At 43.4% G+C, this 18,553-nt stretch overlaps 1 protein-coding gene across 1 annotated transcript in view; it reads right to left on the reverse strand.

Annotated features, from left to right (window-relative positions):
• Window positions 1–18,553, reverse strand: part of LOC146821852 (spermatogenesis-associated protein 7 homolog) — a 1,028,728-nt gene that overhangs the window by 399,580 nt on the left and 610,595 nt on the right. Inside the window, exons 6-7 of the mRNA XM_085609389.1 lie at window positions 10,968–11,461; window positions 1,711–1,771 (exon numbers count right to left, since the gene is read on the reverse strand). Coding sequence (XP_085465515.1) covers window positions 1,711–1,771; window positions 10,968–11,461 — 555 coding nt within the window. The remainder of the gene's footprint in view (window positions 1–1,710; window positions 1,772–10,967; window positions 11,462–18,553) is intronic.

Below are 18,553 nucleotides of genomic sequence, written 5' to 3' on the forward strand. Positions count from 1 at the left end.
CTTACAGAATACCTTGGATTGGGTGCCGGCCAAATACTTTCGGGAGGTCGAAGGCCTCCAACGGACGTTGCTGTGGGATGGGCGGCCGCGAATTGCTATTGCAAAGCTGACGCTTCCATGGTACGACGGGGGCATTGCGCTCCCAGACATCCGACGGTACTATTGGGCCACACAGCTGAGCGCGATCAATCATGGGCTTTATGGCCCTGCCCTCAGCCCTGGGTATGCCATGGACAGGTGGTTGCTGCGTGGTGGTAACTACTACAGGGCGTTGTACTCGCGGTCCCTAGACTCGTCCCTCACGGGGCCCACCGGTGTGGCAGTGCGGGTGTGGAAGATGGCAACTGACTCGCTGGGCTGGAAGGATAGGCTCACCCTCGCTACCCCGTTGTTTGAATCGGAGAGATTGGGAAGGCTTTGGCATTCAAAAGGCTTTGATAAGTGGGACCTGATTGGCATCTCCAGGGTGGGTGATGTGCTGCATAAGGGGAAGGTGAAGTCCTTTGAGGAGTTGCAGACTGAGTATGAGCTGGGGCCCTCCGAGTATTTCAGGTATATTCAGATGCGCCACGCCCTCCGATCAGTCCTCGTGGAGGGTGAGAAGGTGCCTGAGTCCTCTCCTTTGGAGGACCGGGTCCTTGATGGCCATATGCCCGAGAGCACGATCTCGCTCATATATAAGAAACTGATAAACGTCCGGGCGGACATGCTTCTGGGGCTGAGGGACCAGTGGACTAGGGATGGCCTCGAGTTAGATCATGAGGATTGGCAGTCAGCTGTTTCTTCTCCTAAGGAGGTTGCGATCCCGTCGCGTCTGAGGCTGGTGCAGCTTAAAATACTGCACCGAGTGTATGTGACGGGGCCAAGGCTGGTCCACATGGGGTTCTCGGAGGACGGCCTGTGCAGGAGGGGGTGTGGTATGGTGGGTACTTTCCTGCACATCATTTGGGAGTGTGGTGTCATTGTGGAATTCTGGAGGGGAGTCCATGCAGTTATGGGGGAGGTGACAGGCATTGCTGTGCAGCCGGAGGCGCGGTGCTGTCTCCTGAATGTCTGGGGGCCCACTGATCTCGATGAGGCGCGGACCCAATGGGTGACTCTGGGTAACATGGTCGCTAAGAGGGATATCGCGCGATTGTGGGGCTCCTCGGGGCCTCCCACACTGACTGCGTGGAAAGAGAACATGGACTGGAGCATGTTTAGGGAGAAGACGGTCTATTGCTCTAGAGGCCGCCCCCGGAAGTGGCACGCCATCTGGGGGCGGTGGAATCAATACAGGGGGGGAATATGTCTTGCCCCTGATCTGGAACCGCCCGAGGAACAGCTTTCCCCCTGACCTTCTTTCCAGCACAGTCTGGTTTATGAACTATTTGGGCCTCTGCTGTCCCCCCTCTTCCTCCTTACACTATCTTGTAACTGGTAGATGAGTGGGGTCCGGCCTCCCCTGGGGGCTCTCACCATGGTTATTAGTGTTCTTGCCTTGCTGGGGTTTGCTGTGCTTTTTTGTGTTTGTTTAAAATTGAACCTTTGCACTTCTCTTTGTACTGTACTGGGGACGCATCACTGTTTCTAATTATCGATGCTGCCGAACCTTCGGGTTGTCGGCTGAATAGCTGTGTCCTGATTTTTAAATAAAGGTTTTCAAAAAAAAAAAAAAAAAAAAAAAAAAACAAGTTAGGTTCGGAAACATAATAAAAAAAATCATACTACCTTCTCGCCATCTGAAGGATCACGGTTGGCATCTACTTTCAAGTACATGGCTAATAAAGACCTGGAAGAAATTCCAAACACAGATTTTGGAATTAGAAGTATAAAGCTATGTTTGTATCCTGAAAAATCAAGCTGATCCACTGTGCATATTTCCATTGCTTAGAAAAAAATCAATTATGAAGCACACATACAGAAACTGTAAAATATTTGAACATGTACATACAAGGACATACTGTTATCTGCTTTTGTATTTACACCATCATGGCAGTGTATGATCTGTAAACACATCATTTATTTGTGGTACTGTTGACCCACTTTACCAGCTAGCTTCCTCGGATAAACATACCATGGAACTATGGCCACACTTCAGGGGTGACAAGTACTTACAGTGCCATTTACGCACAATCATCTTCTAAGTAGACTCCCTACCGTTACCCAAACAAGGATAGAGTTATTTCATTTCAAAACCATGCCTCAATTATTCTGGTTGCTTTGTACCATCTGTTAACTCACACACAATAAATTGTGCCATTTACTCAGAACCTACTATGCCAGCATCACACAAGCTACTTTTAAGTAGACTTACAGCCTATAGCGTTCCAAATAGGTTAGAGTTGTTCTGTTTCTAAACCGTGTTCCAACCATCCCGGTTGTTCCGTAATGACTGTCAACATTCAACAGAATAAAGTTATATTTTTCTCAGCACCTGCCCTACATAATGCAGGTTAGCGTTGCAGCCTTTTTCCGGGGTCCGATGGACGTGGGCACATGTGCGCACGCACTGACGTCATCGGACCTGAGACACAGACTGCACGTGTCCAATACGGCTAATACTCTGTTTAAAAACACCCCGGTCAGGAACCTCGCCATCCACGGGGTCCTCATGACGGGAGTCTCTAGATACGGGTGTCTGGCTTTGATGGAGTGAATACTTGAGCACCTCCTTAGCTACCACAGGTAATACAACAGCTATACTGGCAGTAATGTAATGTTATTCATCCTCTGTGTTCCTAGCATGTGACTACAAGCCACCGCCCCCCGCCTGGGTCTATGGTGTAAGGTTTTCCTACACTAAAATTAAGCATGTTCTCCATCTTGTATGTAGTCTGCCAGTTTCATTTCAGTTATCACGAGCCTCACTAACGCTTGTGTTTTTTAATTAGTCATGTTCATTTTATGTATATAAATGTATATATACTGGCTACGCCTCAGTCAGCGCGCAGGATTAGAAGCGTGCCTATGCCACGAACTATTGATATAATTAAATCACTTTTCTGGGAATTAACCAGGTCACCTATTTGGCAACCATGACTGGTGTACAGCATCCACGCACCATTGTCACTACTAGCTGTGAGCTGTGACTTAATATGGCTACACTTTGAAGAGCACCAACATCAGCATGAGCTTTGTCACTCACTTGGCGATTCATGTATTTATACAATTGTACATAACTGTCATATGATTTGTCTGTCTTTCTGTTTGTCTTGTCTTGCAGATTGACCCGCCTTCTAAAAAAAAAGGTTTGGAAAGATACACCGAGATCCGTAAGTCATTCGGTCCCTTTTGTGTTACTGCCTCAGGTTAGGGTGCGCCTTAGCGTGCAGATAACGCCGTGGCAGTTGGTCCTGACGAAAGCCTTATGAGTAGCTCAAGGAGGCTGAAACATGTAGGCCACTGCTTTTTGTTATACCACAGGATGTAACTGGTCAATCTACCCAGTCTACAACATCCACCACACTGTTTTTACCTCTTACCTTATTCCTCTACCATTCAATTATAGCTGGGCAAATAAAGGTAATTTTAAATCATTGTTTACACCATCACCTTTTCACATTCACGAAAAAACCTGCTCCGCTGTAAACAGGCTTCTTAGCATACCAGAGGGACACTCGGCCTCTCTGGTGGGAACCCTATGATGAATCATTTCACCAACTAGGTTGGTGAGTGAGGGTTCTTTTAGAAAACAAGAGTGACTTCTCTTGCAGGCTCTTGAATCTTTGGCCTCACTCTTTTGTTGTTTATTTACTATTATCGTTAGGGGGACCAAGAGTGGCCCCATTTTCCCTTGACCCCCTCTCTCTTTTTGATTAAATATTAAAAAGCAAAATGTGTGCACGTGTTGCAAGGAGGAAAATGACGCACAAAGCCTTTTGAGCAAACTCATAGAAATGTGTTTATGGTGGATAAACATCCTGCCATTAGGGCCTGTGCAAAAAATGTAAATGATTAGCTCCTATTCTGCTGTGCATGCAATCCATCACTTGTCTTAAAAGCACCTACTAGTTCCTACATCTTATATAGAACAGGATCCCCATTTAGAACCTTAGAACATGACCCATGTGCTCCCCCACCACCGCCAACTCATACACAATCCACCCTAAACAGATGCAAACAAAATAAACAACATATCACTCTTCACATCTTCGCATCTCCTTGTCTATTACACAACAAGGCTACTTTACAAAAACCCCACAGCTCACCAACACACTCTCAACCACCTTCTCCACCACCTACACATTCAGACCCAACAATATGCATTCCAAGCCTGTTGGAATAGGATTTTAATATAGACAAACAACACTGTGGCTATCTTCATACAGTTAATACCAACACTAATAATACACCTGCTACAAGTTTAAAGAATTCTAATCACCTTTCTAGAAAACAAAGTCACACGACCACCAAAACACAGTCTCTACACTGCCTTCTAATAAATGCCCAATCACCCTTTAAAAACATGCACCACATCTTCGACCTACTCACTGACACACAACCTGACTTATTCTTCATAACTGAATCCTGGTTGGGAGATGACATGGCTCCAGGGTTGCATGAAGCCATTCCTCTAGGCTATCAAACTGTCATGCAAAATTGCATAGGAAAAAGAGGAGGTGGACTAGCTGTTATATTCAAGGAAACAACAAATCTCACGAAAGCTGACGGCATTTCATAGAAGGTTGTGAGGCTCTTATCACTATATGCAACCCTACACCAACTTCCTCCTTCTTTACAGACCACCACCTAGCAATGCAACATTATCAAATTTGTTTCTAGACACAGTTTCAATTCTTATACCCCTACAGCCCAACCTATGTATCCTTGGTGACCTAAACATGTGGTTTGACAAACCCAATATGGGGCATCCAAGAGCTATCAATACTGGTCTAGATGTAATTTTCACAGATCCAGAACTAGTCCTGATTCAAATGATTACTTAAGTCACATGCTCTGACCACCATCTGGTAGCTTTACAACACAATTTTGAATAATTAGAAACAGAACTAATTTAAACTAATCTAAACACAATATATTCAGTTCAAAAACTTTATGAGTGGCTCCAGAAAGCTTTTGATATCCTAATACCACTAAGAAAAACACATCAAGATAAAATAAAATGTGCACCTTGGAGGAATGCAGAACTAAAGAAGATGAAACAACAACATGCAAAGCTGCAACACACCTGGCTCAAAACAAATAGTAATCAAGACAAACTTCACCTACACAAATTTACCAGAATATACAAGTCAACGATCACAAAAGCACAATAAAATGTACTATTCAGACAGATTTCAAAATGCTAAATGTGCACATAAAGAATGTTATACAATTCTCATGAATTTTGTGAACCTAAACCTACAGAAGGAACTCATCCATTAATCAAAGGTTTACTAGAAACTGGCAAATCATATCACGACCAAAGCAGACGTGTTGGACTCCTATTTAAAACAAAGGAAAACCCCCAGCACCAACCCATTTCCTACAATCCCCTTCTGAGGTAGGCTAACGCAGCCTCTGTATTCATTTAAACAACCATCACAAAGTTAATTTATTGATCTTGGCAAAGCAAGCAGGCCAGGCAGCTCCCTTTCTGACCTATGTCCACCACAAATCTTGAAGAACATTCTTTTAACTACCTCTGCTGCCATACCAGTAAGAAGAATCATCAATAATTCTTTAACTACAGGAATCTTCCCAGAAGTCTTAAAAAAGGCATACATATGCCTTTTATTAAAGAAAACAAACCTGGACCCACATGACCTAAACAACTGCAGACTGATTACAAATGGACCTTTACAGGGCAAATTGACAGAAATGGCACCATTCGCCCAGATGTCACAATTCATTGAAGATAACTCCATGTCTTCAGACTAACAAGCATGATTTTGTCCAGGAAGAGGCACAGAATCTGCCATCATCACCATCTGGGATGACCTTAAAAACACAGTTGACCGGGACAGTGTCGCTGCACTACTTCTCTTAGACCTTTCAGTTGCCTACGACAGAGTTGACCATGACACTCTAATGCAAAGACTATACGAAGTCCGCATAGAGGGGACTGCTCTCGACTGGATCAGATCCTACCTTCACAACAGAACAAATGTCATCCATACCCCCCCTTTCTCATCCGAACGATACTTCACAAAAGCAGGGTCCATCAAGGCGACATCATCTCACCCATGTTTTTCCAACGTCTACATGAAGACATTACTGGCAATGAAAAATGAATTTCAGCTCACATGCTATAACGATGTAGATGACACACAAATACTTCCTAAACTGGAAATCCCCGAAGACATTGGAAACTCAAAACCTTTCTGTTGCCTCTGAGCCATTAATCAGTGGATGATATAGAACCATCTCAAATTGATTGTTTTGAAAACTGAAATACTCACATCTTGTGATTGGAAAGTTATGATTCACTCTGCACTTTGCCTGGTGATCTGGGACCACCTTCTAAAGTATCTAAGTAAGGAAGAAACCCTGGAATTACTTTAGACTGCAAATTACCAATGAATTCCAAGGTGGACAAGTTAGCAAGATCCACCTTCATTGCTATGAAAACTCTGAGACGCATCTTCCCCCACATAGGAATTCCACACAAGGCTCAAGCTACTATCTCTCTTGTACCGTCTAAACTTTTTTACACCAATGGTCTCAATCATGGATCATCTTTATCAACTATGAAAAGACCACAAATGGTTCAGACCTCTGCTGCCAGACTACTCCCAACCATAAAGCCACAAGCTCACATCTACCCTGCCTTGTGGACCCTACATTGGTTACGGGTTGCCAGAAGATCCCCCTTCAAGCTGCTATATATCACCCACAAAGCAATACATGGAACAAGATGACTTTTCATAGGAATAACAATTACCAAACACATACAACAAAGGAACCTCTGCTCCAGATTTGCACCTTGCCTCATAATCTGGGTATACAAGAAAAAACACGGGTGGTACATCTTTCTCTGTTCAAGCAGCCAAACTATGGAATTTATTAACCCCCAAACATATGATTCATGGATACCTAGATGTCATCAATGATGTCACTAACCATGTCATGAGTTAAGTAATATGCAAGGTCATTAGCAGTGCATTGTGGGGGCGTTAGTTATAGTTAGCTCAGCAGTATAGTTACTGCTGATTTTCACTGGTTTTGTACCAGTGAAATCTAAGCCCAACTATAACGTCCCTGTAACCTTTGGCTTTTTCAGTGAAACAATGAATAAATTATATATCTATCTATCTATCTATCTATCTATCTATATATATATATATATATATATATATATATATATATATATATATATACACTTACATTATTTTATGCTTAACATGTATATTGACCACTGCATAGCTTTCATATGAGCGATTTGTTTAGATGCTTATGTGTCTGTTTTATTTTATTTCCCATCCCGATCTGTAAATATGATCATAACAATTGTATCTATAAGTGCTTAGCTATTGAAATGTTGAGGAAATTATAAAAATAAAATAGATATCAATAAAAAATACAAAAATTAAAAATATATAAAAATACACAAATAAATTAGCTTTAAGAACAGTAACACTTGAAAGTCAGAGTTTTAAACTATCCATATATGCACATATGGAACTTTATAATACAGCTTTATATAGCTTTGTTATTTTCCTTATACATACATACCTCCTATTTAGGTATGTATCTATATATTTATTTCTGCAGTGCTAGTGTAGGAATAAAGCCTTCAACTCCTGCCAATGAACTACTCTATGTCTCATCTTTTAACTCTCTCAATATATCATCTACCTCCACTCTCTGACTCATCCTAAACCTCGTTCTACTGCTAGGATCTCCCTAATAACCCTTTCTAGACTCTTCCCTCCTCTATCCCTCCTTTATCCACTTCAATCAAACTAACAGACACACAGGTTCATCGCTCAAATTAACAACTTATATTTCCCTATACTAATCCACCACTAATTCTTTGGGTTCTGGGGTAGCGTGCTGCTCGCTGAAATGCACTTAAATGCCTCAGGGGTAGTAAGCGCTATATAAATACAGTTGCAATTACAAATCTTTGAGAGGGAAGAGCAGAAAGAACAGCAGAAAGGAGAGGGAATTATTGTGTTTTCCTGCTGATTGAATTCTGGGTTTCCACGTAAATCAACTCGAGATGCAGTAGCCAATTGTGGAGATCTTAAACATGGGGGCAGCATCATGAATCATTGATGCACTTTTGATGTGGCTTACATTTGTAAACATTATAACTAAAATCATGGTATGCAGATACATAGACATGAATGGGCTATCACAGAGGACATATGTGTCTTCACCTTTGGAGAGTGTGTGAAACGTTTCTACAGCAGTACTGTCTGTACACAACTACAACCAGAACCCCAAACTTAGGCCTTTCAGATTATTAAACATGGACGTTTCATTGGATGTGTAATGGGCGTGTAGTCTTGATCTGTGCAAGGTGCTAGAAGGGTTCTCTAATTTTCAAGTCCCTGCTGGTTTAGGGATTTTAAACTATGTAACAGTAAATATGTATTGTGTTGGAATGTGCCCTGAAGCTCCAAAACGTGTGCCTATCCAGGCCGGCTGAGACATACATGTGTTTTGCAAGCAAGTTACATGTGAAGATTAGAAACATCCTTTTCTTGGAGAATGGGGGGCTTCCCCTCACCGGGTTGTCAGTTTGCAGGTATCTGCTTGAAACCTGCCTGTTGATGCCAATAGGTATACATCTGTGCAGGTATAGAAACGTGGCAGCTGTGGGTTTATTAGTACACATGTTCAATGAGGGAAGGTAATATGGTAAAAATAATAGAACTCTTGTTTCCAACATGTGAAGGCGCTGCTACGGGACCACTGTAGGGCTTGTTATTGTGTGGGGTGAAGGATGGTGGTTTAGAAAATTCTGTTAGACTCTGCAGCATCATTCCACACTTGCGTCACATAATCTTCACTGTCAAAACTGCTGGGACTGTGGAGGGTAAGTGAAGCGTGACATCACCATATGGAAAGTGCCTATAACCTGTCTGAATATAATTTGTTATTGTATTTAATGCGCAGGGTGAGGTGATTAAATAATGAAACAGTAAAGAGTGAAGGTTTAGCCATGTTTGACCATATCACAAACAAATGTTGGCTACTGGAATGTGTTCTTGTGCAATGAGTAGGATGTGGCACCACATTAAGAGACCGCAATTAACCAGTCCAGCAAGATTTCAGAAGTAACAGAGTCTACGGACAGTCATTTTACTCTGATGAATCTGTGTTAGGACTGTGGCATGTAACAAAACCCTACATGAATGGACTGAGGAATCGGAAATGACAATATCCAGGGGAATATGACTGGGAAATATTTTGGGGAGTTTAAGTAAAATACGAATACACTTTTTCACCAAGTTCCCTCCAGATTTCCGTTTGTGTAACTGAATCCTGGTTATTTCCCAAAGGGGGGGGGGGCGTTGGGGGGCTACTAAACAGTCCTCACTGCATATGCCTTTCGGTAAATCATGCTGTTTTAGATATCTACTTTGCATGTTTTTCATTTCAATAAGTCAGCTATAAAGTGTACAGAAGCAGTACAGACTGTTGAAGATTCAAATACCACCTCGGAGGAGCAGCACAGTCTTCACCACTCATACCTGGAGCTAACCCTATTGCAGGAGCTCAGAAGCAGCCATGCCACTCTGTAGTAGGGAAGTGAAGGTGTGAAAGGCACATCAAACTAGGTTTTGCAGTTGGAGTGCTTAATTTGAGGAAGCAGCTAGTATGCCTTGTGAAAAGGAAGGGCAGCTGCATAGTCCTTAAATATAAAATATAAAATGCTACTGTACACTTACAAGTGAATAGAGTAACGAGCTTAAACAGTGTGTTACCAGCGAGCAACATACTTTTTAACTGTGTAAGGAAAATAGAATACATCAGTAATATATACATTTTTATTTTATATGTTGCAATGGGACTTTTCTAAGGCTGTCCTTTTCCTGCTGTTTAGAAAACCAGTTTGCCTTGTTGAGATTAATTGCCATGCTCTGGCTAAAAAGCCTTGCAGTTCCCCAGCAATGGGTTTCTTTCAAAACAATTATTTTCCTGAGAGAGGATAGGGTTAGGATATTGTAAAAGTAAACAATTGGAATTAATTTATAGAAGTTCTCCAAGCAGCAAAATGCTTCTTCTCTGTGCAGCCCTCCAAACTAAAGGCATATGTGGGAGGAAAATGGGCTCTTTGAGTGCTAATTCCACCACACCAATTTGTAGGAACAATCTCTGTGTAGCAAATTGTGTAACCTAAAGTTTAAAAGCAATTAAGGTGAACTAATAAACTTTAGAGAATGACTATCTTACATTAAGTTACTCATACACAGCACCATAAGGCCATAGCAACTAGCAGTGGAGCAGACTGTAATCAAACCCTACAAATATATCAGGGTTTGAGGCAAGGTCTCCAAAACGATACAATTCCACACTGCATATTGGTGGTGAGTTAATGGCAGGGATGGGATTTGGGCTCCTTCATAACCATATAGTGAGAGAAGGTGCAGTCTCCCCATTACAGCAATGTTGTGGCAAAGTGGCAGCCACGAGGCAGGACAACATGAAAGGGTGTAAGCACTGAAAATAAGAGATGTGATTTCAGACTAAGAGTGTTTTGGGAGAGACACAGGTTGCTCATCTTCTGGTGAAAGGGAACATGTGTCAGGGTATTGTTGAGAGAAAGGGGGTATGGCCACATATTACTTTTCCAGTGAAGTAATTTGATGAAAGATGAGGGTTCTCTGTTCCTTAAGGTACAAGAAGAGATAATTATTAGGCTAATCTAAAACCAAGTTTTGGTTTGACAATCTGAGATATAACAATCCTGCATCTATGCTCATGCAGGTTCTGTCATATTCAACTTCAGACTTTAGAAGATGGATTGCAGTTAGAAAGCTCAGTTGTTGGGATCCAACACCTAGTTTACGTTTTTTTAAATTTACTTTTACCTGTATGTTTCAGTTGGGCTGTCATGGTACTCCTTTTTTGCTCTTGAAGACAGGGAGGGAGCTGGTCCATTATTTTTTGGAGCTGCATAATACTTATACTTTGATAAGAAAGATTTGGCTGATTTCTTTAAAGTACGAGGAGTGAAAGGCTTCTTCGAAGCAGAAAACCTGGTAGAATGTTTCTCAAGAAGGTCTCCACTGTAGGTTTGCACCTGAGGGTCCTGGAATGGTGTCTTAGGCTTCGGACTGTTAGCACGCTTCATTGATCGAATGGATCGAGAAGTAGAGGGTACAAGAGAGTGTGGTCGTTTATGGCGTGGTGAAGAGGACATTGTGTGCTGCACAATGCTTCTGGCCGTATCTTGGGCAATGGAGACTGGTGATGGACTCCTTGAAGGAGTCTTCAGAACAGGCATGTACTCTTCTCTTTGGATGACAGGTGGAGCTCTTCTAGTTTGACTTAAAAATAGGCTGTCCAGCTGGTTGAGTGAACGCTGGTGAAAAGACAAAGGGAGTATTAGAAAACTGCATAAATGTATTACATTTATAATTTATAATTTTTTATAAACTATCTTTCGCCCTCAAATGATATCTGTACTTATCGAATTTATAGAATCTATAGTACCTTTAAGGAGGTTCTTAGTCGCTCGATATAAACTACTGAATAGACAAAAGCCAAGCATGTGTTTTCTCTGGCTATTTGGAGTAGTGGGAACTGCTTGGCTTCCACTGAGGTCCCCCCAGGTACCTTCTATGACACTATGGTACTGACCTAGAGGTCAGCTTCCTCCCCAAGCTCTCTGGGCACAGTAACCTTGGAATCAATAAGGTGTTGGTGCAATTCTGCAAAGCAATTACTAAACTTGCTCTCTCACATGATTAAATTGAACAGCCTATTATATTCACTTTTTTTGCTGCCCTTTACCCAACCATCTAGTGCCTTACCTGAGTAATCCATGAATTCATCCATCTCTGCCAGCAGAAACTCTTAAACCAGTGGCCCATGCTCTACAGATACCAGAGTTCACAAAGCTGCTCACCCCACCATTTTTCCCTTTCTGGGACCACCAAGTAAAGCATGGTAGTCCCCTGAAGGACAATATTCAAAGTCTCTGCAGGGAGAAAACTCCATGAACACCAGTGACGTGTCGGTATGCACGCAGGACTCAGCGAATTTGGAGGAGTAATACGCCAAAATTGCCCATGTCTAGTTCATTTTATGGAAGGAAAGGCTGAGGCAGTCTCAGGCAAGGCTTGCTGCACAAAGTTAGGCACGGGTCCTTTGGAGACGTGGACCCTTTTACCTCTCTTTGGCAATTTTGTGTCTCTGCTACTGCCATCACAGGACTCTGTTTCTCTTTGCCTTCAAGTCCAGTTCTTTCTGACTCATATTGTGGGCCAGTAGTCTCTTCTCCTCTAGAGACAATCTTTTCTCGTCCAAGGCTCTCTCGGTATTTGCCTTTTCTCCTTGAGGGCCCTTGCTGCTGCCTCAGCCATCCTTTCATCCATGCCCTGCATAGCCAATTGCAGTTCCAGAGCCTGCTTATCTGTCCTTCAACCTCTTTGGGGATAGGCTGGAAGAAGACACAGCTTCCAGATACAGACGGCACAGGGAACCTCATCCTCAGGGGTAGCCAGTGGCATACAGGGAGAAAGCTTATCCTAGTGAAATGTTTACCTTCTGACTTAGACAGTTTGCTAGAGAAAAAGTGGTAGTGGATGATCTGTTGGCGGATCAAACTCCAAGCTTGATCCGAAGTGGGGTTCGACGATTGGCAGGGTGCTGAAGAGTGGGGTGCTGGTACGGTCTTCGACAAAAGCAGTCGGTGTCAGTGCTTGGATAAGGCTCAGCGTTGTGTCTGGGGAATTTTTTTGTTGGGTTCTGCCTGCTGTTGCTGGGAGGCTGCATGTCGTCTAGGCCAATGAAGCATTAGATTTGGTGCTGCTCAGCATCGAACTCGGTGAGGCCATCGATTAATGTTGTTGACGTCGATACTCTGCATTGATTCCGGTGAAGCTTTAAGTTAGGCAGAGAGGAGTACATTGACCACAGGGAAGGGTCCAGCACAGTACTTGGGAGTCAAAATTCACTCACAAAGAGGCTATTAGAGTGGACCAGACCAGGTCAGTTTGAGAAGTAGACAACGACCTCTAGAAGCTTGTTGTAACCCTGAACGTCAAACAGGAGGTCAGCCAGCTCACGTTTGGAATCACATCTGGGGACCTGGGTTCAAGGCAAGCAGGCCCAGCCTTCTTTCAGCATTTAGATAGCAGGGAAGTCCTTTTTCTGATTCTTCTCCGGTCCAGGAGGCTCCTGTTGATGGGTCTTAAGGGTCTGCTTTTACATCTGGTGCCAGCCTGTGGTTGGCAGGCAATCCTTTGTCCATCTTCTAACCCAGTTATGGGCAGGTCCCCCTCCCCCACTGGGTTTGGAACAAGCCTGACTAGGAAGATGAAAAGGGGGACAGGCCCAGGTGTGAACTACATCTGCCAGTGACAGGTTAGGCATCCTGTGAAGCTCAGGAAGGGGCTGGGTAGATGAAAACACCCACACCCAAAGCACTTTGTCCACTGCCTGGCAGCAATCCACACCTTACTGAAGGGGAGCCATCAGCAGTCATGTGAGACTGGACACTGACAAAAAGTACTTTTGTTTTTAGGCAGGAAAGAGACAATTTCCAAAATGTTTTTTTTCCTTAATAGTAATATAAAATCCAATGTTGTCATTAAGTTGGATTTTGAATTGTTAAGAAAATGATTCCTTGAATCATTTTTCTAGCAGCTCATAAACTGAATTTGAGAATTATATGTTGTTATAATGTAACCCAGTGGATGGTACAATGAGCACTTAAATTACTGCCCCTTGGTACAGGTAGTACCATATACTAGGGGCTTATAAGTAAATTAAATGTGGCAATTAGGTGTAAGCCAAACTTACCATGTTTAGAAAAGAGAGCATCAGCCCTTTACCACCGGTTGGCAGGGGTAGAGTGCACAGATTTCAACGGGCAACAAAAACTGCTTCAGCTGCAGAAGGCAAAAATTTGGGAGAATACCATGACGCACCACTGCCTCAGTTATATGTTTGATCAAGATCTTATGATCAACCGTGTCAAATGCTGAAGGCCGGTCCAACAGCACCAGGACACCATCCTTCCCCCGGTCCTCTTCCATTCTTAGTACTTCCACAACAGCCATGATCACAGACTCGGTGCTGTGAAAAGGTCTGAAGCCAGCTTGGCCTATTGGAGAAAAGCAGTACGGTGTAAATGTATGCATAGTTCTTGGGAACGTGAGCCTCTAGTAGTTTGGCTGGAAATGGGAGCAACGAGATAGGATGGTGGTTTTTCAGTACGATTGGTTCCTTGCCTTGCTTCTTCAATAAAGGAATTACTTCTGCATGTTTAAACGCATTAGGCAAACATCTGTATGAATTAATGTATTAAGTAGGTCCAACAATGGACTGTTTATTAGTGATGCCACTTCTTTTAAAATGGCCAGTGGACAGGGGTCCTTTGGAGATCCTGATTTAACCTTAGATATAAACTCGCCCAATCTGATTTAGTCAATACCATAGAAACTGGTTAGTGCTGTACTCTTGGGCTCTGTTATAGGCTCTGGTAGGTAGGAATGGGTAGTAATAACAATGTTTTTAATTCATTTTCTTTATTTTGTCTATGAAGAAACAGTTGAGATAATCACATAGATCCTTAGTACATCTCACCTTCGGTGTGACCTTTCTCGGAGAGGTAAGATTTTCTAAGATCTTGAAAGCTAACCTGAAAGTAATCCTAGTTCTATAATAGTTATATTTACCCAAGATCAACTTTGCTTTGCATTCTGCTAATTCCTCTTTAAATTAGATTTTCCATTCTTCCTGGTACTTACTGCACCATTGACGTTAAAGCTGGTGCAATTTGATTTTGGCCTCCTTCAGCTCTTTGGTAAACCATGGTGCTGGTTTTGCCCTAATGGTTACTCACTACTTTTGGAGTGGTGCCACCACAGTTAACCAGTTCGTGAACTCTCTTTCAGCCTCCATCACTGATTCACTTAATGTGGGTGTGGTCTGCTTAAACATAGTTTCCTTCGCATTAGTATTCAACTGCTTCCACTTCTGTGTCTTTTTAATTCTTGTAGCTCGACTACTAGAGTTCTTCAGTATATGAACTGGGAGTTCTATCAAATGATGGTCTGACCAGGTGCATGGTAGTGTATTGATATTAAATACCGCCAAATTTAATTTTTCAATCTAAATCAAAGGAGTGTCCTTTAATGTGGTAAGATAAAACTTTATTCATGTTTGATTAATTCAAATCATTACATGTAAAGGCTACTGCAAAAAATAGAGATATAATCGATAATATATTATGATTTTTAAAAAGAGTGAAAAGATAATGAATTCCACTGGTATTAAAACATGGCTAAAATGCTGGACTGATAAGATTTACTACAGTGAGCTTTAAGACTACAGTGTCCGAGGTTTTAAGCCAAGATTCTTTGCTATATATGAATAGCCTACAGGGGATTGCTTCATCTAAATTAGGCCAGGCGGGCCTAAAGTCAGTAATTGGCAGGGCAATTAACCTCAAGTAGAGAATTTTCTTGCAGGCCTGTTTTTTCAGCTGGTTTACCCTCAGACGTTTTGCTTTTTCGCCTCCTGTTTTGACTGTGTTTTTTGTTGGTTTTAGAATTTTTGGCCCTTTACCATTGCTATTCACAACTAAAGTGCATATGCTCTCCATGTAAATTGTGTTTATGGATTGGTGTTTCCATGATTGGCTTATTTGATTTACCTTCATGTCCCTAGTACAGTCAAATGTGTGCACAGGGCCTATAAATCAAATGCTGCTAGTGGGCCTGCAGCTCTGGTTTTGCCATCCACACAAGCAGCTCTTCAAAGGTTCTCAGGCCTGCCACTGCAGTGTCTGCGCCCCATTGTGACTGGCATGTCGACCTGGCAAGTGCACCCACTTGCCAGGGCCTAACATTACCTTTTATTACATGTGACTCCACCCTAAGGTAGGCCCCAAGGTACCCCTGTGGGCAGGGTGCAGTGTATGCGAAAGATAGGACATGTACTGGTGTGTGTGACATGTCCTGAGAGTGAAATACAGTGTAATTCATTTTTCACTATTGAAAGGCTATCTGTCCCATAAAATAGAATGGAAGTTTACATATAACATCTTAGGAGTATATCTTGCCATTGGAACAAGATAGAGGAATAGAGTTTAGCATGCCTGAACTCAGAATGTAGAAATACATCTTTTAGTAAAGATTATGTTTGTGTTCTGTGATTGAAAATACCCCTTTTAGAAAGAAGGTATTATCTTGCTTAGCCATCCTGTGGGCTTCTGCTGGGTTGTGGATTGACTGTCTGCCTTTGGAGTGACATGGGTTGGGGATGTGCATTCTCTTTCAGACAGACAATGGGGGGAGTCTAGGCATGTCCTGCCTTTCCTGGATGAGTCAGGGCTGGGCTGAATAGACCTGGGCTGCATTCAGAGTATTAGGAGGAGTTTCACTTGCACCTGAGTAGGCCTTGTCTGCATTTAGAGTGGTGTGAGGAGATTTCCCTTAAACCTGAATTGGCCTGGTCTGCCTTGGACAATGCCATCTTCCCCTCCTGCTGGGAAGCTAGATCAGAGGACATAACTGGTTTGGGCTGAGCACAGACACTCTCTGCCGAAAAGAACAAAGAGAAACTGAGTATAAATATTGGGGCCCAGACCCCAGAACTTTACTGCTGAACTAAGGAACCTGCAAGGAAGAAGAGCTGGAAAAGCTGTCAGGAGGAACTGCCACTTTGCTGCGTGCTCTGCTATGTTGGCTTGCTGCTTACTGCTTCTGTCTTTGGCAGGGAAAGGACTGGATTGTAATTTCACCATCCTGCTGTTAGAGTTTTCTCCAAGGGCTTGAAGTAAAGCTTGCCTCCTGTTGGAAGTATCAGGGAGATAAAAGACTTCAGAGAACTCACTTGGATCAAGGATCTGCCAAGAAGAGCTGGAAGAACTGCCAGGAGGAGTACTGCCCCTTTGCTGTGTTGTTGCTTTGCTGCGTTGGTCTGCAGTTGCTGCTTCTGCTTTGGGAAGCAAAATAACTGAACTGAACTTTCTGCATTTGTTGCTGAGTATCTCCAAGGCTTGAAGTAGAGCTTGCCTCCTGTTCACAAAGTCTCAGGGACAGCAAAGACTTCACCTACCTCTGGGTACCGGATCTGGAACCGCGATTTCAGTTGCCCCAGAGGGGGAAGCAGCTGACAACATCACAGACACCACTGCGGAGTCCGTATCCTGAAGGCACTGCAGAGGGCACCGCCGCACTTCGCACCTCAACCCTGGTCTCACCGATGACATCGATCGCCGCCGCCATCGAGCTGCTGCTTGCACCACGAACTGTGGGCACCGCATTCCACACCTCGCTTCACTCTGCGGCTCTGGTCTCACCGACGACATTGTTGCCCGCTGACCGCGACACCAGTGACCACACCATAGTTTGGGTCCACCGCTTGTAAGTCACACAACACACTGTCCCATCCCACACTGCAGTCCGGGCTGACCGATGCCAGCTCCCAACAATAGGCATTGTTGCTTGAACCGTGACCTGTCAGCACCGCCACGAGCACTGCCCCACTTCGCACCACAGCCCTGGTCCTACTGCCGCTGGATGACTGTCACCGAGCCTGGGATGGTGTGGTGAACAAAAGAATGATGGATTAAACCCAGATCCTTGTGACTGGCGGTGAATATTTGCATTGTCCAGCATTCCGTCCATCAATTGTTTCTTTTGCACCGAGCCATTGCCTGCACCGCGACTTGAGAACACCGCACGCTGTACTTCACACCGCAACTGTGACAGTTGCCACAACCAGTCCGCACCGACACTGTCGCCTGGAACCAAAGGTACTGTTTACGAGTCTGCTGACACTTTAGCCGATCCGCACCGATGCGGTCAGCAGGAACTAAAGGTACTGTTCACGAGTCTGCTGACACGAACGCCTGTTCACACTGACGCGGTCGGCCGGAATCAAAGGTAATGTTTATGAGACTGCTGATACTAACGCCGGTCTGCACCAACGCGGTTGGCAGGAACTGTTGGATTCTGTTGTTTTCAGCACCACGGAGCTACCTGCTTCAAGGAACTGCAATTTAAAGTTATTCTTGCATCTATTTGATTACTGCATGTTGGTCTTTTATCGTTTTGGTTTACTTTGGACAGATAAATATTGGTAATTTTTCTAAAACTGATGTGGTGTCCTTTTGTAGTGGTTTCACTGTATTACTGTTGGTTATGTGCAAATGCTTCACACACTGCCTCTGAGATAAGCCTGACTGCTCGTGCCAAGCAACCAAGGGGGTGAGCAGAGGTTATTGCCATAGTGTATCCCCCTTATCCTGACTAGAAGGAAGGGTTCCTATTTGGACAAAGTGCAAATCATTGTCAACTAGAGACCCCTATTTCTAACACCTGGGCAGAGAGCGTATTGAAAGTATGGCTGTGCCTTCCCTAGACTATAGGATTTAACAAGTGCTTCTGTCAACTGCTTGTGCCGCACTCTCCCAACATCTTGTTTGAAGGAGGACAGA

This window comes from Triturus cristatus, chromosome 6 (genome assembly GCF_964204655.1).
Source record: "Triturus cristatus chromosome 6, aTriCri1.1, whole genome shotgun sequence".
Lineage (NCBI taxonomy): Eukaryota > Metazoa > Chordata > Amphibia > Caudata > Salamandridae > Triturus > Triturus cristatus.